This window comes from Vombatus ursinus, unplaced genomic scaffold, assembly GCF_900497805.2.
Source record: "Vombatus ursinus unplaced genomic scaffold, bare-nosed wombat genome assembly UNPS02014799.1, whole genome shotgun sequence".
In the NCBI taxonomy this organism is placed as follows: domain Eukaryota; kingdom Metazoa; phylum Chordata; class Mammalia; order Diprotodontia; family Vombatidae; genus Vombatus; species Vombatus ursinus.
This window is the reverse complement of record NW_020954577.1, coordinates 12,849,271-12,873,729: the sequence shown is the minus strand read 5'-3', so window position 1 is coordinate 12,873,729 and position 24,459 is coordinate 12,849,271. Positions and strand designations below refer to the sequence as shown.

The 24,459-nt window shown below is 40.2% G+C and overlaps 1 protein-coding gene across 11 annotated transcripts in view; it reads left to right on the top strand.

Moving 5' to 3' along the window:
- HDAC9 (histone deacetylase 9) overlaps nt 1–24,459 on the top strand; it is a 698,100-nt gene that overhangs the window by 651,988 nt on the left and 21,653 nt on the right. For 10 of the 11 annotated variants that reach the window (XM_027872084.1, XM_027872079.1, XM_027872078.1 and 7 more), the window contains one exon: nt 20,623–20,767. In XM_027872084.1, coding sequence (XP_027727885.1) covers nt 20,623–20,767 — 145 coding nt within the window. Of the gene's footprint in view, nt 1–5,925; nt 6,009–20,622; nt 20,768–24,459 lie in introns of those variants that run through there. The other variant, XM_027872081.1, reaches the window with a different exon arrangement.

Here is a 24,459-nt window from a genome sequence, read left to right as displayed (position 1 = left end):
AATCTATGTGAGCACTTTGCAAACCTTAAGGCAGCATATAAATGCCAGCTGTTGTTAATAATAGTTGATAGTTGTTATCAGCTACTATTAATGATAAATAAAATGATTAATACTCAAAAAGGATTAACATGTAAAGCAATTTTCAAGCATTAGGGCTTTATATTTGTATGTACATACCTATATTTTTGTATATATGTGTGCTAGGCATTATTAAAATAATTGGTAATAATTAGCTATTACTAATTATTAATATTTTAAATGATTAATTCTAAAAAAGGATGAATATGTAAAGCAATTTGCAAACCTTGGATTATTATATAAAAGCAAGCTATTATCCTCATAACTCAGAAAGGTAGATGCTATTATTATCCACATTTTATAGATGAATAGAAAAACTGAGGCAGAGGTAACTCGATCAAGATCCAAAAGCTAGAAAGTGTTTGAGGATCGATTTGAGCTCAGGTATTCCTGACTCCAAATCCAGCATTCTACTCAATCCACCACCTAGTTGTTTTTTATGAATAATTTCTTGTTTTATCCATAATTTTATTCTTATTTATTAATGCTTAGTGATTTTAATATTATTATTAAGCTTACCATAAAGGTCCACCAAATGTGTTCTGCAGGAGCAAAAAAAAATTCAACAATTTGCTATCATTAGTTAACACAACACATCAGAGATCATAATTTTGGGGTTCCCGTTTCTGTTTAATATCCAACTCTTTTACAGTGTTGCTGCCCTGTCTCCAAAAATAATGCAATTTTGATTTTGAAAAAGTTACCAAGCTCAAAAGTTATGATGTTAGAGTTCTAAATCTTAAGCTACATAAAAAAGTGAGTAGATATTATCTATCACGTGGAAAGTTCCAAGAAGGCAGGCGCTGTGGCTTATTGAAATTTTGTATGTCCTCAAAAGCCATCCCAGTGCTCTGAACACACTATAATCTTAATGAATTAAATTTAATTAGTGACAGAGTAGTACTGAGAATTCGGGTCTCCCACCTCCCGTCCTAGTCTAATGGCCATTTCATCTCTTCCCAAACTCAGCTCTCCTAGGACCCTCTGCAATATTATCATTATGGACTCATTCTCAGGGAATGGTAAATTGGTTGGGCTAATGAGAAAGTTGATGTTGCCAAAACAAACAAACAAGTCTGCCCACCACTCAACCAAGTTTCATCGATTTCATATCAGATGTATGTCCCCACCTCTCATCCCATCTCTTACCTAGTCAAGGCAGCTTGATAAGTCAGCGGATAGAGTGCTAGGCCTGGAGTCAGGAAAACCTGAGTTCAAATCCAGCTTCACACACTTACTAGCTGTGGAACCTTGTGCAAGTCATTTAACCTCTGCCTCAGTTTCCTCAACTGTAAAATGGGGATGAAAACAATACTTCTCAGAGTTGTGAGGATTGAGTAATTATTAAGGGTTTAGCATAGTGCCTGGCACATACCAAGAGCTATATAAATGTTAGCTATTATTATTCATTCTTGTTTCCATTTACCACTCACTCTGCTTGAGTTCTAAAATCTGGTCTTATGACCAGAGACTTGAGGGGGAAGGGAGCCTGAGAATCTTTCATTCAGCATCCTTATTTTAAAGATGAGAAAACAGGGACCAAGAGAAGGTCAATGACCTGAGCAGATTCCGTGAGGAACAAGCCAGAATGAAATTGGAAACCATGATTCCAGTCTAGAGCTTTTTCCACTGTGCCATCGTGTTATCTTTTTATATCCTTGTATCTCAAACCAAGGTGGATCAAACCAAACAGAAAGCATTCATTGAGTACCAAATGTACGCCAAGCAGTGGCCTAGGTGCTGGTAATAAAAAGACAGAAGTCAAATGCTACCTGTCCTCAAGGAGCTTACATTCTTTTGGGGGAGACAATATGTATGTCAATAACTAAATACCAAATATATTCAAAGAAATGTTTTGGGTATCAGGGAGGGCACCAGCAGTTGGGAGAATCAGGAAAAGCCTTGTGTATGTTGTTTCAAAGTGGAAGAGTATGATCTGACCTTCAAAATGAATTCATAGTATCATCAATCTGAAGCTGGAAAGACCCTTAGAGGCCAAATAGTGCAAATACCCCATTTTATAGATGAGGAAACGAAGACCTAGGGACTTTCCCAAGAGCACACTCATAACTGAGGTGGGGAGGGTTCCAAGTCAGGTCCTCTGATTCAAAAATCAGTGCTCTTTCCATGGAACTGCATGATCTTCCAATTAGCGTGTGTAGGATTTATGATTTGTCGTTACTTCTTTAAGATCTTAGACCAACTCTCAATGCCTTGGCTATGGCTAATGAAGTTACATTTCATTTATCAGCAGAGTTTTCCTTTCACTATGAGTCTTCCACCCCCACACACATATCCCCCACTCTATGACTCCTTTAAGTCTGGGGAGGTGTTCCGGTTTCAGCTCCCCACCCCATCTCCAGCTGGGTTCTGAAGGGGTGCTTTTGTGCTATCTGAAAACTATGAGAATATGCTGAGGCAGGCCCCAAAGCATGTGGGAACCATTCAGTGGGGTTCCCAGAGAGCTGAGTCCCCAGGCAGACGGAGAGGTGCTGACAGGCTGTATGTGAGTTTTGATTGGAAGGGGGAGCCCCCCAGCTGAGGGTGTGCAGGTGCCTGAGTCCCTCATTAGCATTGGCCCCTTGCCTGGCAGCTGCCTGTGTTCATAGACCCTATGGCAGCATCACCCCTTTCCTTCTGACCCTTTTCTATTTCTGAGCTTAGCCGTGGTAAGGAGATAATACAAGTAAATGAAGTGGAATCCAAGTCATTGTATGGTTATCAACTTAGCCTTTTTTTTTTAGGAGCCTGCAGGTGGCAATGTTCAGGAGGAAATAAAGCACAAGGAGGTGAATGAAATAGTGACCATGGAACTGTCTTTTTTTCCTGTATTTGCTACCTCCTTAGTGGCTTCTTAGCTTGTCTAAAGTGACCCCACTTCTGGTCAGTCAATGGGGCCCCAGGATATGACCAGGGCCAAGCCAGATAGTCAGGAAAAATGGGAAAATTCAGGTCCTAGCTTCTTTCCAAAATTCATGGGGCATGTAATTTCCAAGTTAGTAAGCAGGAATTTCTTTGGGGAGCAGCTTCTTTTTTCTACTAAACTGACAGACAGTAATTCACAAAACATGTAATAGCTATTCATATTTTGTCCATAGCCATATATAGGCAGCTATGCACCTGGGAGCCTTACCAAGCCAGGGCACCTGATTGCTTATTAATACTTGATAGAAATGGAGAAAATGACCACCTATTACTGTCTACCTCACAAGGTTCTTGAAAGGCTCAAATCCAATAACATTTAAAAAGTGCTGTCACATTTAAGAACAAGAATAATGGGTGCTCCCATTATTCTTAAAATGCAGGCAAGTCCCAAACTCCATCAGAATCCTTGTTTCTACCCCATTCAGAAAGATGCATATCCATACAGTCTTTTTGACCCAGAGATGTTTCCTTAAATATTTTTACATTCTACCAACCTTCAGTGTAGATGTGAGCTTGCTGGGCTGATTTCATAGACTCATATTAAAAGAAGGAAGGTAGGAAGGAAGGAAGGTGGGAAGGAAGGAAGGGTGGGAAGGAAGGGAGGGAGGGAGGGGGGAAGGAAGGACAGATGGGAAGGAGGGAGAAAGGAAGGAAGGAAAGAGGAGGGAGGGAGGGAGGAAGTAAGAAAGGAAGGAGGGAGGGAGGAAGACAGGAAGGGAATGAGGAAATGAACATTTCTTCATCACCAACTGTGTGTCAGGCACTGTGGTAAATGATTTGCAGATGCCTCATTTGATCCTCACAACAACCTTGGAAGAAGGCACTATCACTATTCCCATTTTATACTTGAGCAAAAAGAGGCAATTGGAATATACAGATGCGCCCCCGCCCAGCTACAAACACTGGACTTACAAATGACCTCTACCTGTCACCTTTTGCCCTCTGCCCCACTACCTCCTCTTGATTGTCTTTCTCTCACTCTTTACCGCCATGGATACTCCTCTAGAAAGGCTGTGTGGCACAGTGGACAAAGTCATGAGGCTGGAGTCAGGAAGATTTGAGTTTGAATCTTGCCTTTTAGACTTACTTGCTATGTGATCATATCCAAGTAATTTCATCTGTCTCAGTCTCAATTTTATCATCTATAAAATGGTGAGATCAGTGCCTGTAGGGCTGATGTGAGGAGCAGATAAAATAATGTAGGTAAAGTACTTTGCTAACTGGCAAGCTATACTTTTTGGCACTTAACAGTCAACCCTTTGTCTATGTTGTTGCTCTGGGAACCACTAGGGTCCATAACCAGCTCCCTCTTAGCCCTAGCACATTTCACCTGTCATCCTCCCCCATATTTACAAATCTGACAGAATCCTGGTCTCACTCTCAGGTTCTGAAGAATTAATCTAAATGAAAGCAATGCCCCTTCCCTGTACTTGCTCATGACCCTTCCCTAGGAATGCATTTTTTAAAATTGATTTTCTTAGGTTGGGTTAGGTTTGCCATGGTGTGAGTGTTAGAGAGAAACATATCATTCCAGATATTCTTGAGATGGAAAGAATCCCCAGACACACCAGGTCTCCAAGGCAGATTTCCCTTTTGGTATTTACTTCAGGCCCAGGGTCTGATTACACAATCAAGAGTTTCCTGTTTTCAAACACATGGGTAATTAAAGATCCAAGATGCATGTTCCAAAGCCCATGAATGCATGAGGAGTTGGGGCTCCCTGTGATGGAACAAAGGACTGTAGAGACTAATGATGGGTATAAAACCTTCCCCTACTTTACTTCAGTGAAGGTTTGTCTCTGCTGGGGCTGTGGATTCAGACTCTCTACCTAAAACCAAAGAAGCTGGGACAAAGAGGAGCTCACATCTAACAACATTCACCAAGGTCAGAATGCCCCCTATTTCCAAAGGAGTGATTTTAAAAACAAGTTTACCCTGGACAGCACAATAGCTTCACCGTCCCACCTTGGGATGCCAATGGAAACCAGTATTCTCCTCTGCATTTGGGCACTAAAAACCAACCCACTAACTTATTTGGAAAGAGAAAAAAACCCATCAATTTATTTGGAACTTCCAACTAATCCATCTTCCTAGCCAAAGCACTGATGATAATGTGGTTGTTTTTAGCACTCTAGAAGAAATGGGAATCAGGGGTTAGGGAATGGTGGGGTTAGAGATTGAGGCTTAGAGTACAGATTTACCATTTTAATTCTCATAAACTCCTTCTAGATTCTGGCCCAAGATATTTGTAAGGCAGCATGATAGACCCATTTTTTTTTTTTACTTTGTAGTCACAGACTGTTAATCTAAATCTCAGCTCTATCAATTATTGCCTGGGTGACTTTGGACAAGTCCCTTGATCACTATGGGCCTCAGCTTTCTCACTTGTAAAATGAAGGAGTTGGAATAGATGACCTCTAAGGCCCCTTGTGGGTCCAGATGTTTCACCCTAGGGTCCTATAAGGGCTGGATTTGATCAGAGAATCTGGGTGACTTCAGGTGAGTCCATGTACTAATTTAGGGAAGATATTCAATTTCAAAGATTTCCTACTTTACTCATAGTTAGCCAGAAAATTAAAAATTAAACAGAAGACCTACTTCCACCAAGCATTTTGGTTAATTGAGATGTGACTTTAATTAAATCAACCCTACTTGTTTACACCCTTATCATCTTAACATCTCAATATGTGGTGTTAAGTTGATTCATATACCTCATCCAGCAATATGTGCATGATTTGTTTGCTATATCAATATGTTTTCATTTCTTTCCACTTCTCCAGTGATTCCCATTAGAATGTGAGCTCCTTGAGGCCAGTGATGTTTTTGCTTTCTTCTTTGTACCACCAGCACTTAATACAATGGCTGGAGCACAGGAAGTTCTTAAGAAATGATTCTGATTGATTGATTTTGCTGGTTTCCTAGTCAACCCATCCAGAGAGAAACAGGAACCTGATAATACCCACCTCTCCTCATCCTAACAACTAGTGGACTTAAGATGGAGCAGCAGCATCTATTGGCACTGAAGCGAGTCACCAACCTTTTCTTTTCCCCCAACCCAACCTTCATTATCCCATTGTGCACTTCCCACCAGGACACAAGACACCCACTGTCAGCTTAACGCTGACACTCACATCCCTTCCACTGTTGGAAGAATCCCAGAGCCCCACTCCACTCTAACCCTTAGAACCATTACTCTCTTGGTAGGAGAGTATCTGCCTTGCCATTATCCCCCAAGGACATTGACCTTACCACCTGCTCTTCTGCTTTCCCTGTTAAAATACAACCTGCTCTTTTCATCTTCCATGGACTGAACATGAACTCAAACCCTCCATCATGCTTCACCTCCCAATTAAAATGTGAGCACTTTGAAAGCACAGGATGTCTCTTTACCATCTGTATCCTGAGTACCTAGCACAGTGTTTGGCACAACTAAGAACTTAATATGTGTTTTTCCTTTCTATTACATCCTCTTTCATTCCTTTCTATTCCATATAAATATATGTATATGTATTTCTGTGTGTGTGTGTGTGCGTGTGTGTGTGTGTGTGTGTGTGTGTGTAGGTGGGTAGGTAGGTGTGTTGTCTCCACTATTAGAATATATGCTTCTTGAGGGTAAGGACTGTTTTTGGTTTTTCTTTGAAACCTCAACACTTAACACAATGTCTGGAACATGACAAGTGCTTAATAAAAACCTATCCACTCACTCACATTCCAATACCTAACATTTAGTTAGTGCTTTCAAGTTTTCAAAGTCTTCTATGTATATTATCTCATTTGAATCTGACCTCAAACTTGACTTGCTAGGTCCTGTCTTCTGCTGGCTCTCTGGGATTTATCCTGAATATCTCTTTTTATTCATAGTTGTTCATGTTTCGCTTCTCCCATTAAACAGTAAGTCCCTTGAGGGCAGAGACCATCTTTTGCCTTTCTTTGGATCCCCAGGGTTTAGCACACCTAGTAGGTGCCTAATAATCTACTAGGTGCTTTAAAAAAAAGCTACTCAACTGAATGACTGACAACTTCTACAGGTATTAATACAAATGAGATGATGAGAGTTAATATATAGAAAACATGTTTGCTCTATAAATAGGAACACTCATTGTTCTTAACCTTAGGAAAAGAGCTGGGTTTCGATTTTGAAGATGGGATAGGAATCCTAGTTCTGACACCTGCTCACCCATGTGATGTAAGCCTAAGACTTTAGCCTCTCTTGACCTCAGTTTCCTTATCTACAAGGCAAGGGCACTGGCCTCTAAGCTTTCCTGTTGCTCTAAACCAGTGATCTATTTTACAGATAAGAAAACTAAGTCTCAGAAAGGTCAGTTAAATTACACGTGATCCCACAGCTAGTCAACTCCAGAGGCAACATTCAGGTCTTTGATATCAACTCCAGCAACACGCTTCCTCTTCAAAGTATGAGTGAGGGGGAAGGGAATGAAGACAGATCAGGAAAGAGAAAAATGGAGAGTGAGTGGAATAGAGAGAAAAGAGGAAGGACTGGAAAGGCAGAAAGGGATGGAGGAAAGGGGGAAGAAAGAGAAAAGGAGTTTGTGTCCATCTCAGTGTGGAGGTATGGAACTGGGCAAGGCTCCTGGGAGGCTTTACGCAGTCCATGCTGCATGCCTGCCTAGGGAAGCGACCCTTTCAACTCTGTATGTATTCCCAGAAGGTAAGAATATTTGACAATTTTCCCCAAGCAGAAATGTATACAAATTCCTTTCTGCTTAGAAACAATCTGGATTTTCTCCCTGTCGAATGTAAATGCTCCCTGCTTGAGTAGGGGGAGGGAGACATTGAGAAATGGAAGCTGAGTTCCTTGTAAAGATGATAACTGCCATTCATCCTCAAAGCCCAGTCTCCTTCAGCCAGACATGACTAGCTCTGGGGATTGGGAAGCCAGCTGCTTACTCTTTGGCAGAGTTAAGAACAGGCTATACCAGCACCTCAACAAAAAAACCTGGAAACAGCTTGGCCCCTCTCCATTGGCTTTACCAACCAACCCTGCCCCAAAAGAGACAAACTAGCAACACAGCCAGGAGCTTGGACATTCCTTTCTTCTGGCCTAGCAGACCATGTTACTCACTCTGGCAAATTGCCAAGTCTATAGATGGAATAATCATGGGGGACTAACTATTCATGCATACACATCAATTCACCTGCATTTAGGCTTGGCTTAAGCATCAAAACAGACCCTGGTTATCTTTCAGGAGTGAGAAATAAGGACTAGGCCAGTTTGGATCTTTCTGTATTTCCCCACAGTACATAGCACCCTCCGCTTTCTGTATATTAGAGCCAGTGTGGTAGAATGGAATTGGTGATGAAGAAGTGATATGGATTCTAGCCCTTCCTCTTCCACTTACCCTCTGAGACATTGCATTCAATTAATAATAATCGAATGAATGGCATTAAATAAAAGGCATTATTTTCTACCTTGTTGCTATATCCCAAGAACCATGGAATATGTCTATGTGACTCTAACTTGCAGATGAAATTTTCTACAAGTCTTGTCTCCCTTCTTAGACACTAGCTGCTGGAGAGCAAGGACTAGTTAAGTATCCTATTTGCCACTGCAGTACTTGAAACAGTGCATAGTAAGCACAGAAAAAGAAGGAAGACAAGAAGGAGAAGGAGGAAGGAGAAGAAGGAAGAAAAGGAGGAAGGAGAAGAAGGAGGAGAAGTAGAAGGAGGAACAGGAGGAAAGGGGAAAAGGAAGAGGAGGAGGAGGAGAAGGAGGAGGAGAAGGAGAAGGAGGAGGAAAAGGAGGAAGGAGAAGGAGGAGGAAGAAAAAGAGGAAGGAGAAGGAGGAGAAGGAGAAGGAGGAGAAAGAAAAGGAGAAAGGAGGAAAAGGAAGAGGAGGAGGAGGAAGAAGAAGATGATGGTGATGATGGTGATGATGGTGATGGTGATGATGGTGATGATGATGATGATGATAAAAAGGGAGGAAAAGGAGGAGGAGGAGGAGGAAGAAGAAGATGATGGTGATGATGGTGATGATGGTGATGGTGATGATTGTGATGATGATGATGATGATAAAAAGGGAGGAAAAGGAGGAGGAGGAGGAGGAAGAAGAAGATGATGGTGATGATGGTGATGATGATGATGATGATGATAATGATAAAAAAGGAGGAAAAGGAGGAGGCAGAGGAGTGGTAGCAAGGCATAATGGATAGAAAGGTGGGATGGCTTTGGAGTGAGAAAGGCCTGGGTTCAAGTCCCACCGCTGATATATTGTGGCTGTGTGACCCTGGACAAGTCACTTAACCTTTCAGTGTCCCCAACAAATCTTGGAGATCATAACTTTCAGATGAATTGGCAACAATTGGCAAAAAAAATAAATGAATTGGTGGGAAGTTCTCACACTGGAATTTTCCAACCCCACTGAAACCATAGAACCAGAAAAAATATTATCATAGATCTTATTTCCATTCTTTCTAAATCATATTTGATGGTGTTCAGATAGAAATAGTCTTGGGACAAGCCACTATCTTTCTACTGTTCTTTCATGTGTAATATTCAGTGGATTACTGGGCAGTCAACTGCAATGTTTTATTTTGTAGTTCAATAAAAGCATTGGGAGGTGGGCTCATCTTCTGCAGGTGGCTCCCTGAAAGCATCTCTGTGACAACTCTAGTAACAAGTAGGAACACAAGGAAGATACTCTTCATTTTGCTCCCACAAGGTTTTGATTTTTTGCCTACACATAGAAATTTTGAGAGTTTTTCCTTCCATGTATATCAGAGGCTGTGAGTTCCCCGTGTGGTAATATCTGTCAAAAACATTATTCTTATGTTTTAGGGGATTATTGTTAGGTTTGAGCAACTATAGGTAACAATTTGATCTGTGAAGATGCCACCATGATAATATGCTTTATTTCTCGAATAATTGAAAATACTTTGGGTTTTAGATTTTAGTTTTTTCTCTTTCATAAATTCAACAAATGCCAGCCACTTGATTTTACCTTTTAGGTAACTTGTTGGTTCTATATTTTATAGCCTATAGAGATCTATTTCACAGTTTTAATCATTCCCTTACAAAAAGTTTGGGCTCTTTAAAGATGACCTTTACATGATTTCTGGTAGCAATTACCTGGTGTTCTATCCTCTCTGTTTCTGAAAAGAAATCTACGTGACTCAGCCATTTATTTGTTATGTCTATATTGCTGGATGAGCTCATGTGGATGCTACCAATACAATGTCAGCCATGCCTAAGTGGTGTGGAAATCTTTCCAAACATAAGAATGTAGGAGGGAAAATCCAAAGTGTGTGGGAAAAGGGTGAAGTCCACAGTATCCCCTTTGTCTTTAGCATATAGTGCTGTGCCTTTACATAGTAAATGCTTAATAAATTCTTGTTGCCATTCCACTCCCTGTCTCCTTTTGCTGTCAAAAATCAAAATCAATAAGAACTATTCCACTATATGTAAATGGTGGTTAAATACGTGTGTGTGTGTATGTATACATATATATATATATATATATATGTCTATAAGAAAAATACTGAAATATGAAAAAATCTTCTCTTCAGGGTACCAGGAATAAAGATAAAGATATAGTACAAGCTGGAGGAGGTGGGGGAGAGGTAATGATGCGATTCTTAATATATCTCTTGTGCCAGTCATTGTAAGGTCCTTGAAGGCAGGGACTACCATTTGCCTCTTTTTGTTAATCCCCAGTACTTAGTACAATGCCTGGCATGTAGTAGGCACTTAATAAATGTTGACTGATTGAGGAGTATGGTGGGGCAGAATGTTAATATTTTATTTCATGGATAGGACCCATTGGAGTCTCCAATATTCAACCATGATTCATTTCTCATGTGGGCTGAGGGTATAAGTTACATACCAACAAATAAGAGCTTCTTGTCCATCTGTTTCTACATGGTAAATCCCACCTCAGACAACCCATAAATCATGGGGTTGGAGCTGGATATATATTGCAGCCTTCCTTGATCCCAGAAGTACTGGAATGTCCTTATTCCAAATGTATTTGTCCTTAATACCTAGAGATGGGAGTGTCTAAATTCATTATCCATATCAAAATATGTGCCTTGTTCGTGGAGCGTCTGCCAGAACCCATGTCAAATTCTGTGTTTTATATCATTTCCTAACAATGGATTGCATGCATTTGAGAGGGAGCCAACCTTCAAATGATTCTTCTTCACTGACCCACACACTCACCAAGTGCTCATTATACTCTAAGCCCCAAAGCTCCCTATCGATTGGAGAGACTTGTAGCCAGGCCAGAGCTCAAAGTGTGAATTGTGTCTTTGACTGTGGGTTGGATAGAGCCCATGACTCATTCCTCCTCTGGAACAATTGTGTTTGAGACAGATGACATTAGCTTTCAATTCAATAACCATTTATTAGGTACCTACTATGTACCAGGTCCTCTGCTGGGTGCCAGGGATACAAAACAATCCTTTCTTTCAAAGGGCTTGTGCCCTGTTGGAGAGTTAGAGCACACATATAGACTAATATATGTCAAATCCTTTTTTTCACTTGGATTCGACTTGTTATTTCATCAGGATAAGCCTACCATTGATAGAAGTGCTACTGGGTCACCACAGGGGCTCTGGGTACTGAGTAGAGTTCCTCTTCTGTATCCAGGCATTGAAACCCAAGGGGATCTTCCCTTGTCTCCTACTCTTTAGCTCCTTAAGATACCCACCCTGTTGTCCTGAAGAGAAATTGCTTAAGTCTTAGCTGTATAGGACTCCACAAAGAGGAAGTAAAAGGGCTACACAATTTAGACTATGAATGAAATATGGTATGGGTAATTTCTTCCTTCTTATAAAAAGAATATTAACCAGAGAAAGCTCACAAGTACAGGTTACAAGAACAAATTAAACATAATTAAGTGATTTAACTTGTACCCACTGCTCCATTCTGCATTCTTAACCTCATTAGAACATAAAGCAATTTACAATACTGCTAATTAGGCATTTTGCATTTCACCTCAGCTCAGCACTCTCTATACAACTCTTCTGGTGAAACAGCCAGGTTTGGGCCAGGCCTCTACTTATTAGTGGCCAATATCTCCAAAAATATGGAAATAATTGCCAAAGGAATTACCAAGGAGTCACTTCTCCCCCCTCCCCCTGCCCACATACCTACTGCCCTACGCAGTGCCTACATTTGTCTGAATTATAGTGGGACCTCAAGGCCTTTAAAACTCACAAAGGCACATCCAGTCCTGGACCCAGACACTTTGAGATGCTAATTCTCTGAAGATCAGGAAATAACATACAAAAGGGACAAAGGAAGTCAGGGGACAAGCTCCCTGCACTAGCTGACATGTGGGTAATGTTGCCATGAAAACTGGAGAAAGGAAAAATCCTCTTTCCCTTCCCCACTGGAATCATATTATGTCAACTGGAGAGTCATGGCCAAGAGCACACCACCAAGAGCCAGAAGCTGAATTGCTGCCATTATAGACTCTCAGGAGATCTAAAGGACCATGGGGGCTTTCCCACATCCTGCCACAATTCCAGGTCCTTTCAGTGATAGGTCAGAATTCCCCATCCAGTTGCAGAGTGCCACCTGATCTGCAGTGTTTAGTCTTAATAGCATTACTTCCGTCCTAGGCCACAGAGAGGTTAAGTAGGTTGCCCAGGGCTGTAAAGTCAATATGTATCAAGGGCAGGACTTGAATGCAGGGCCTCCTGATTTCACAGCTGGCTCTCCATTACAGCAAGATTAAACTGCAAAGTATATCCAAAGTAATTTTAAAACAAAGAGAATATTGGCTGGGAGGAACAGGAAAAGCCCCATGGGATCTGAGCTCTGCTTGGAAGGAAGCTAGGGGTTCAAAGAGTAAGATGAGAATGGAGTGTGTTCTGGCATGGAGAATAGTCTGTGCAAAGAAAAGGTGATGGAAGAGAACGACATGTGTGGAGTATAACAAGAGAGGTGTCTTGGCTGGAATGGATTGTCATGCAGTAAGTGTTAGATGGAATAAGACTGCAAAGGTAAGTGAAAGTCAGATTTGAGGACAGGGAGGGCTTTAATTGTTATGGCCCATCCAATCCCCCTACAGATAGGTGTTTAGATACAAGGACAAAAGCACAATTATCCCTGCCTTTGAGGATCTATCATTCTCTTGGTTGGAGATGGGGAGAGCAGGAAGAGAAACTCCAGATCCATCCCCTCCCTTTGTGACCACATCTTAGCAATTGTGAGAAAACAACTAAAGTAAGATTTTAAACTTTGGTTTCATAGTGGTCTTCCTGGAAGTGGCATATCATTCAAATTTGGCTAAGTTGAATCTTGTTTAAATGTGCCAAGGGAGGAGTGGTGTCATGGATGTGGTGGAAAATAGGATAAATGAACTTGAAGCCAGAAGATCCTCCTCCTCCTCCTCATCATCTCAAAGACTTAGAGGCTTGAAGAGACTCCAAAATCCTTTAGTCCAGAGTCCATATTTTGCAGATGAGATGTCAACTCAGTCCTAGAGCAGTGAAGCAATTTGTTTAAATTCTCACAGAGAACAAGGGACAGACAGAAGATTCAAGCCCTGATCTTTTGCTTCCAAATTCAATTCCCTTTCCACCATACTATACTTCCATCAGGAGTAAGTCCCTCCACATTTTGGAGACTTGCCTGGAAAATGAAGTTATGATTGCATAGAAGAGATGTTTCAGAGCATTAGTGGGAGGAATGTGCTTTGTACTCCTTAAAACACATTTTGAACTGTGCTACTTAGAGGCTCTGCAAGAATGCCTGAGCCCATTCATAGTAGGGCCAGGGAATATGTTGTCCCTTAAGCATTGCCCCACATATTGTGTATTTGACCCAACACCCTGAAAGAAAGTCTTAGCAACCTGGATATTTTTGAGACTCAATGATCACTATTATGACACTACTTTGGCTTTTCCCCACAAAGGTGGAACCCAGATTACTTTTCATGCTCCAGGGTTGATATTGATCAGTTTCTTTTTCTCTGCCTTCATTCTAAGAGGAAATCCCCCCCTTTTATGTCATTGACTGTACGATGTTGATACATCTCTAACTTAAGAACACAAGAGATAAAAAACTTTTGTGAATGAATTTTCATGTATATATTTTGGTTTTTCATCTGTATCTCCATATTTGTCTGAGCCATCCTTTGTTTCTTTGTAACAGAGATAAAAGAAGAAAAAAAAATCAACAGTTTAGCAAAACACATAAACAAGTGAAGAAACACTAATATGATTTACCTTTGTTCCACACCTCCAGCCGCCCTCCCTGCCACCATTAAAGGAAGGGAAGGAGATGTCTTCTCATAGCTCTTCTTTGAAGCCAACCTTGGTTATTATCAATTGATCCCATTTTGTTTCACTTGTTTTCTTGTACTTCTTTCCATTTACATTTTTGTAACTGTTATTTTTATCATTTTCTTGGTTCTGTTTATTTTATATCATTTCCCACAAGACTTTCCACACTCCTCTGTATTTATCATACATCATTCTTACAACATAGTAGTATTCCATTATATTCATGCATTACAACTTGTACTTGGTTTCCAGTTCTTTGCTAATACAAAAAATATTATAAATATTTTGATGAAGATAAGGCAATTTTAAAAGTTACTTACGTCCTTGGGATATATTCTAGCAGTAGAGTCTCTGTGCGATAGGGTATGGACATTTTCATCACTTGCTTTTTGTTCCAAATTGCTTTCCAGAATGGCTGGATCAATTCACAGCTCCACTAAGAGTGAACATTAGTTGTCCTGTCTTTCTACAAACCCTTCAACATTGATTATTCTCACATTTTGTCATCTCTTCAAGTTTTCTGGGTATGAGATAGAATCACAAAATTGTTCTGATTTTCACTTTTTTTATTATTAGTGGATTAGAACTATCTTTCATATGTTTGTTAATAGTTCAGCATTCTTCTTTTGAGAGCTCTTTGTTCATATCCACTGACAATTTACATATTAGGGAATGGCTTGAGGGTTGATGTATTTCTGTTACTTGCCTAACAATCTATCATCAAACATTTATTTAATTAACCTTCTGTGTTCCAGGCACTGTTAGGAACTGAAGATACTAATGCAAAGAATTAAACTATCTTTATTCCCAAAGAGCTTACATTCTAATAAGAGAGACAACAAGAACACATATCAGTATATACCAGATGATATAAAAAGAATACAGATAAATGAATCATTGTTATCAGACTCATACTAATGGATACTAATTCTCCCCCCCAAAAAAAAGATACCATTATTTCCCTTTTTATCATGGTGCATTTATTTGATCATAAGTTTTTTTTTCAATTTCATGTAATGAAAATCATCTCTTCTATCTTTTGCCATCATCTCTATCCTTGGCTTAAGAATGCTTACCACCATACCAAAAATAGCTGCGTAAGATACCTGATTTCAATTTCTCCTAATTTTTTGTAGAGAATGGTAAGAACAAATATCCGGTTGGAGTGTATTAGTAATATGGTATAAAACTTAACTCAGAGTTTTAGAAATATGTAAAATAAATAATGCCGGAGCTCCCAGTGAGGGCATTCCGTTTCCAGCCCAGAAGATCTTCTTCCCTCTAGCTAGCAGCCCCCCACCTGGTGGATAAGCCCAGAGCAGAAAACCAGATGCTTTCTCAACTGCTGCCATGAGGAACAAGAGTGGCAGCGCCCTTTCTGTGTTTTTCCATTAACGGCAGACCTTCCCAGGGATTCATATCTAAACTGCTGGTGTCATATGTGAACTTGCAGAGTCTTGGTTGGTTGTACTTGAGGCCTCATAGACTCCCCACTCAGATGTAGTTATTGCTTAGTGGAGGCAATCAATCAAGCAATCAATTAGTCATACTTTATTAAGTATCTACTTTTTGTCAAGGGCAGCTAGGTGGCTCAGTGGATAGAGTGGCAGGCCCAGAGTCAGGAAGACTTACCTTCCTGAGTTCAAATCTGGCCTTAGACACTTACTAGCAGTGTGACTGTGAGAAAGTCACTTAACTCTATTTTCCTCAGTTTCCTCATCTGTAAAATGATCTAGAGAATGAAATGGCAAACCACTCCAGTGTCTCTGCTAAGAAAACCCCAAATGGGGTCACGAATCAGACACGACTAAAAAACTACTAAACAATAAGAAACATTTTTTTTGTCAAACCTTGGGCTAGGAGCTGGAGTACAAAACCAAAAATGAAACAGTCTTTACTCTTAAGGTGCTCCCATCCTATTGGAAGAGATGGAGACCACATGTCACAAAATTAGTCTATGCAAAATATAGACAAAGTATTTTTTTGTTGTTGGCAAGAGGCATTAATGGGGAGAATAAGGAAACATTTTACAATGAAGAGGGACTTTGTGGAGGAGACAGAGCCAAGATCATGGAATAGTAGGAAGCAATATAGTCAGTTCCCCTCTACACACTCCTCCGGCAGATCGAGAAAAGGCACCATAACAAATCTTGATGATAAAATCTAGAAGAAAAGGTACAGTGAGTCATTTGTACAGCTAAATTCCTCACAGTGAGATTCACAGGAAGTTTTGTAGACACTGGAAATGGGGTTGGGATAGGAGCAAACTAGAAAGCAATTCAACACCCTAGAAAAGGTTTTGCACCAGTGCACAATGAGGTCCTATACCATCTTGAGATTTTACCAGGGTAACGTGACAGGACCTGTGCCAATGGCAGCTTTTTTGCCCACTTCTCAATTCTGGGTTGAAACTCTAGTACAGAATGAAAAGGCCACTTGCACAGGGGACTGGCATTCCTGGGAAGGGAGGTCCTGGGCAATGTATTGAGAAAGGAGGAAGTTCAAAAGTCAGCAACAGCAATGAGGTGACTCAGACTCCAAGCTCAGAGCAAGGTATCACTTGCAGCATCTAGTTTAGCCCGCAGAAAAAGAACAAGGCAGGAATCCCAGACCAAAGAGGACACTACAATTCTGCTGCTTTGAACCAACAGAATTTTCCAGCTGGCTAATAGGAGTGGAGTCTACTCAGTAGTTGTCTACTCTTACACAGACTCAAACCCAGGTTAAAAAAAAAAAACGTGTAGAGTTTAGGCCAAGAAGACAACAATTAGATTTTGCCCTGGATTTGACTAGTTTGGGAGCATTGACTAGTTTGGTAGCAATGCAGGATTCTAGCCAATCCTTGAAATCCTAGGATAAAATAACACTCAGTACCCCCAAGAATGCAGCAATAAAATCAGCCCATACTTCCCCTCCAGAAGTGTGACAGATTCCAGCACTAATATCAAGTCTGAAGTCAGGAAATAGGTTGGAAGAATGGGTAAACAAACAACAGCAAAAAAGAAGAACCCCATGATAGTGAGCTATTATGATGGCAGAGACATTTAAGACATAAATGCAGATGAAGACCATGATTCCAAAACATCAACACGCAATGCTTCAAAGAAAAAAAAAAAAAAACATGGTCTGGGCACAAATTTGATTAGAATTCCTAGAAGAGATAAAGCAAGAATATAGTTTAAATAAAAAGTATTAAAAATAAATAGACTGAAAGCACTAGAGAAAAAAAAATAGAAGAGAAATGAGAGCTATGGAAGAAAGAACTGGAAAGGGAATTAATAGCTTGGCAGAAAAGATATAAAACCTTGCCCAAGCAAGAAGCACCCTGAAATTCTAATGGAGCAAATGGAAGCTAATGACTCCATGAGGCAACAAGAAATATTAAAATGAAGTAAAAAATCTGAAAATACAGAAGGAAACAGACGGTATTCAATAGCCAAAACAAATGACTTGGAAAAACAGGTTGATGAGAAAAGTAACTATTATTGGATTATCGGAACACTATGACCAAAAAAAAAATAAAAATAATAACCCAAATATCACAGTTCAAGAAATCTTTAAAAAAAAATTGCTCAGACTTCTTAGAACCAGAGGTCAAAGTATAAATAAAAGTAATCCACTGGACACCTTCCATAAGAAACTCCAAAATGAAAACTTTTAGGAACAGCATAGCCAAAATCCCAGAGCTTCCAAATCAAAGAAAAAATACCACAAGCAGCCTGATAGAAAGAATTTAAATACCAAAGAGCCACAGTAAGGATCAAACATGATTTAATAACTAACACTACAAAAGAGTGGACAACTTGGAATATTATATTCCAGAAGGCAAAAGATATGGGTTTATAGCAAAGAATAATTTATCCAGAAAAACTGAATACAATGCTACAGGAGGAAGATGGACATTTAATTAAATAGGAGACTTCTAAGTATTCCTGGGCAGCTATGCAGCCCAATGGACAGAGTACCAGGCCTGAAGGCAGGAAAACTCAAATCCAGCCTCAGACACTTACAAGCTATGTAACCCTGGGCAAGTCATTTGATCCCATTTGCCTCAGTTTCCTCATCTGTAAAATGAGTTGGAGAAAGAAATGCCAAGGAGCAGCTAGGTGGTACAATGGATAGAACACTGGCCCTGGAGTCTGGAGGACCTGAGTTCAAATTCAGCCTCAGACACTTACTAGCTCTGTGCCCCTATACAAGTCACTTAACCTCAATTGCCTCACCAAAAAAAAAAGAAGAAGAAAAAAAGAAAAGATAGAAAGAAAGAAATGATAAATTCCTCCAGTATCTTTGGCAAGAAAATGCCAAATGGGGTCACGAAGAGTTGGGCATGACTGGAAAAATGACTAAATAACAACAAGAAACATTCCTGATGAAAAGAACAGGGTTGAGGAGAAACTCTGAAATTCAAACATAAGAGTGAAGAGAAACTTAAAAATGTAAAGAGGACTGGACAATGAGAAAAGATTAAGCAACGATAAAGTGCTTACATTTAAATATGAGGAGATGATACATATGTTCCCTCTGAACTCCAACATCATCGGGGTTCATAGAGGTTGTCCAATTAAACAAGACTTGAAAGTGGTAGTTAGATCTTCATGGTCTCAAAAAAAGAATGGAAAGAAAGGGGAAGAGGAATACATTGAGGGGTAAGGGAAAGGAAATTAGAGGAAATTTTCTCATATAATCCATGTGCAAAAGTAGACGTCCATACAAATAAGGAAGAGGGGGTGAGGATAGCAACTGACAGTTTATTCTCCCCCTCACCTGAACTGGTCAAACGAAAAAGAATACTAAGGGAGGGAGGGAGAGAAAGAGAGGGAGAGGGAGAGGGAGAGGGAGAGAAACTGTGTGGTCCCTAGATCCTAAACAAGATGCTTATGCTAAGGACAAACTTTTTGGGGGCAAAGTTTAGCCACTAATTCTGTCCAGGCAAATTCTCTTCCTTGGGGCTCTAACATGGTACAAATGGAATTTTGTCCAAGGTACCAATAACCTATGGACGTGTGGAATACTTCCTCCCTGGAAAAAAGCATCCTTTCATGCTTTTCCTCAATTTGGTGTGCAGCTCACCCCCACCTCACCTCCTGAGGCATGGGATGCAAAAAAAAAAAAGACAAAAACAAAAACAAAACAACCCTTGGAACTTAGAAGAATGATCCTTTTCCAGTGGTGTTGCATTTATTGTACATATCCTGCCTCCAATGCACTGACCTCTAAACAGCTATACCCCACTCTTCCTGATGACCTCTCCTCTCTATGTCATACCCCCCTAAATTGCCCTTAGTTCAGTTTCACTTAGCTACAACTCTGTTTTTCTTTGAGGTCCCTTCATCCCCCATCTTCGTGCAGGACCTGAGTCAAATTACCTGTGATGTTATCTTACCCTAGGCAGCAATCGCCACGCCTGATCCCCCCTTCACGATTTGGACCACAGAGTTTCTGTTAACCTGCTTCTCTATGGGATTGGTCAGATCATCATGTAGTCAGAAGCACTCTTCCCTCCAGTGCTTGATTTCGGGTTCTGTAGCAGCTTTTGGAAGAATACCTTTGGACATTCAAGAAGACCAGCCCTGGAGCCTTCAGTTTTATGCCTCTGATATGTTTTTTATGTAATGAAGAGTCCCTACCTCATGGTCCCCTCCCCCTAAAAAAACACACACACATACTCTCAGTGTTTGCCTTTTTAACATATGGGTCTCCAAATGCATGAGTGCTTGTGTAGCAAAGTTTTCAATAACTTATTGTTCCAGTCACACCCTGAGGCTGGAGGAGAAAGTACATCCAGGACTAATAAACCTGACTCTTCTGCCTCTCTCACTGCTGCTGGGCTGTTTCCTGCAAGCAACACTGGGGTTTTATTTCCCCTTATTTTAGGGCTTTGTAAGAAGGGGAGAGAGGAAGAGGGAGAGAGAGAAGAGAGGAGAATGTGTGTGTGAGAGAGAATATTAGATAGATAGGTAGATAGATAGATAGATAGATAGATAGATAGATAGATAGATAGATAGATAGATAGATAGACAGACACAGACATTTTTATCTCCCTTTCTGATCTTGCCTTTACCTCCCACTTTCTCTAGAGCTCTCTCCTGCCCCAACCAATGTCACAGCTGACCTCTTTGTCAGCCAGGCAAGCTATCAATCTGAAGATGGACTCTCAGGCCACAAGCAGTGGCTCATCTTATTATTTGCTTGCTCTGTTGGAAGAAAACCCCATCCTAGTTAGTGTTTTGCCTCTACATAGACCACAACTGTGGTGGGCATAGGGATTTTTAATTTCTCAACCCCTCTTTGTTGGCTCTGGGTGATTGTTCTGCTAATTTCTCTGCAGGTTCAAACAGCCATAAATTGTGATGCCTCTTTCTTTTAGGCAAGTACTGGAAGTCAGTAGAGAGGTATTCAGGCTGTGCTCTGACTGGCACTCACGAACAAGAGCGAGAAGAAACAGAGACTGTTTCTGCCCTGGCTTCCCTGTCTGTGGATGTGGACCAGTGCTTTTCTAAGGAAGACCGCAGGTATGAATGGAAGCGCATTTAGGTCAGGTGGATTGAGTCCCACTCATCCCTGCTTTTAAATCTTATGGGTGAATGAATATCCTTCTATTTCTTCCCTCCCACCTCTAGCCACCCTGACCTGTTTTCTACCAAACCACTGAGACCACCAGCTCAAACAATGTGATGTCAAAGGTCAATTCTTTTTGTGAAGTCCAAAGATAGAAAGCTTGGATTCTGCCCCTGAAGAATTTGTTGAATGTGGATGGATGGGTGCTAACACCAAGCTCAGGGAGAGACAACTGATGATTGCAGAAAGAGTTACATGTAGCTTTCCATATTGCTTGTTATATACAAGTTGAATTTTTAGTTCCTAACACAATTAGCATCTTGGGAGTTGGTGACTGTAGGAATATCAAGTGAAGAGAAGGACAGAAGGGAACTAGGACTAGTCTCTAGGTATAACTAATATATGATACGACTAAAATCTCAAATAATGGAAGAACTTAGAACAACCACAGGTGACTGCCCCAGACAGCACATCGAATGGGCAAAGCCATGCTTTCCTAAAAAAGAAGACATATGTTCATGTGAAGATGATGTTGATTTAACTTTGTTTAACAAATGATTAAGCTTTCAAAGAAAATTCGTAGTAAAAAGAAGAGTACCCAGATGAAAAAAGTCATGATATTTAATAGCATAGGCCTTTGTTTTTTGATACATTTGAAACAAGTCATTGTTATCCTATGAATGGTGCCATGGTAAGTATTTCTTTCAAATCTAGCTTCAGGGCTGCAAGGAGTGCAAATTGGCAAAATCAGATGGCTTCTATAAATGCCTCAAATGCCCAGATTCTTTTATGTATTCCAAAGTCAGATAATGCTTCTTCAGTACCTTAAAGATATGTGGTCTCATCACAACTCTTCAGGGGTTTAATAGGGTGTACTCTGAGTTTAGCTAGGTTGGTCCTTGAACAATGGACAATCATCATTAGCCACGTATCTGAAGCCTCTACAGCTCAATGGAGACTCACATATTGAGGCCATTGCATGACCTGCCATTCCCTACATCTATGCTTTTGTTCACTGGTGTGAATACCTGGTGTACTTCTTCTCACTTCCAACTCTAAAAATCTGTAACTTCTTTCTAAGCTCAGCTCCATGCCACTCCCTGATTTCCCTGGTTCATCATTATCATCATATTCAGCAGCAGAACATCAACAAAAGCATTCATTAAGTGCCTACTATGTGCCAGACCCTGGGCTAAAAGCTGAGTATATAAAGACAGGCAAAAATGTGATTCCTGTTCTCAAGGAGTTCACATTTTTTTATGTGCATACAAATTATATTCAGAATAACTGAAAGTCTTTCAGAGGGAACAGAATCATTCCATCTTAGTTATTAGTGTATAACATGTTACCTCTCCACCCCCCAATAGGATATAAGTTTCCTGAAGGCAAGAATTGTATTCTTTTTATTCCTGTATCCCCATGGTCAAACCCAGTATTTGAAATGCTTCTGGAATTGACCTGAGCCTATCAGAGCTTGGGTTCCATTGGCACAACCTTTGGGAATGCAGGGTCAGGTAACACTTCTGTAAAAGTCCAAGGTCACACAGTTACACTTGATGTAAAATGCAGTCTGTGCTCTTTGAGTTACTCATAAAAATTCTGCAAAAAGGAATACATAGCTTGAAAGCTTTTTTTTTCTCTCCTAAGGATTCACAAATCTATTTTTTTTAAAAAGGAAAAGAAAAGGAAAAATGGCTTACTTCATCTTAGGTGTTCTTAGCTCTTTGGAGCTCAATGGACTCAACATCTTGTTCTGGTCAGAAAAAGATTAAAGACACAAGAAGGGCATGTGCATTTAGCAAGAGGTTTCATTGCAATCCAGCTTTTTTCTTTTCTGACCATAACCAGTTTCAAAGAGGAGATTAGCCTTACAATCAAATCCCTTGCATTAGCATATTGGAAGGAATCTCAGTATAGGCAGCTAGCCCATGAGAACAAACTTATTTTAGATGAAGTAACCCCCTGCTACTCCAAGCTTGGGGTTGAACCCAAATTTCTAATCCAAAGGCACTGTAATTATCCTTATGGCCAAATCCAGTGAATTGTCTGTCATCCGAGGGCTGTAAAACTGAGGTAACCATAACATCTGCTAGGGCTGGAATTGAGGAGTTATAATTTAGAACTCTATTAATATAGGGAAGGAAAGCCAAACCCAAGCTTGACTGAAATGCATTGTAATTAGTTCAGTACATTCAATTGCACAGCTTAAAATAATTAGTGATTACAAGACACATCAGCACTCGCAGGTAACCTAAAGCCTCAGTACTATTTGGCAGTAAAGGATTCTGGATTTCCTGGGTCAGTGGTTCAGTCAGCTGGCATTTACCAAGTTCCTACTATGTGCCAGGCACTCATCCAGTTTGGCTTGCTTATCATTAGATTAATAGAAGACTTTGGTGGTGATGACTGGCTGTGCCATAAGTCCAGTTTCAGTGCCAAGTGGTTTCACATGGTCATCTAAAGGCAAAGGTACTGTATGTCTGTAGTATATATAATCTGCATTTAATAAATGCGTTGTGCCTTGCCTCACACCAGGATCATTTCCATTCATTTGTTCTAGATAAGAGGAATGCAGTAGTGATGGCTACTTTTTGTAGAGGTGGGGGGTAGAGTAGAAAGAAAATGACTTCACTTGAAATATTTTCTGTAGCTCTAAACTTTTTTTTTTCTTCCAAAGGAGGGAAAAATACAAAATGACTTGAACAAATAGGTAATTCCATGTCAGTTGGACTATCTGCTCCATTGATCTCAAGAGGGGAGTAGGGCCTTAAAAATAGGCAAGGGGAGGATTGTGGGCTATTTTGTCTGGCCCATACTGAGAAAGGCATCAACTCTTTTCAATGATCAAGAGACTTGGATTTTCCATCCCCTGAAAATAAGATCTATCACTTTCAAATTTAGATACAGAAACATAAAAATACCTGCATTTGGTTACAAATGTGGCATTTACAAGTATGTGGTATAATCTGAAAGACATAAAAAAACCAGAATGCATAGAGAAGAGTAAAAGCTAGGCACTTTTTATGGGAAATACTCTCTAGTTATGTTGGAGGATATATTGGTGTTTGGAACGATGACTCATTTGGTACTCAGATTTTGGGTAAAGTCATTCTTTTCTTGGCCAATACATATCAGAATCGTTTTACTACTGGTGAGTAAATGATAGAATGCTACTGGGTAAAGCCTATTAGAAGTATTTTTGCCAATTTTAATTTTCTTTTGTGGAAGAAGAAGGAAAATGATAAGATGTCAGTTTCCATTTCCATAGAAGGGGTTAGAAAGCTAGACTCTAAAAATGCTTATATGGTCAAGGAATCATTTGGAAGGGAGGAGAAGCCATGAAAATGATGGTTTGAGAAGGTAGTTATCTAGAAGTGAAGGAAAATGGGAAGTAAAATGAGGAATGGTCCAGAAAGGGTCAATCAGTTCACAAAAACTAATCCACTAATCAACTAAAGATGTAACATTCCACCCATAGCTCCCTACCTCTGAAAAGAAAAAAGGGGTCATAGAAAAGAAACCTGGATGCCACCAATTTTCATCTACATAGCCAATTAAATAAATGGATCATGTCTTATAAGGCACATCTGCTTGGCCATTGCTTGCAAACGGGCTAACGAATTCCCATTGCTTAGCATCGGTATAA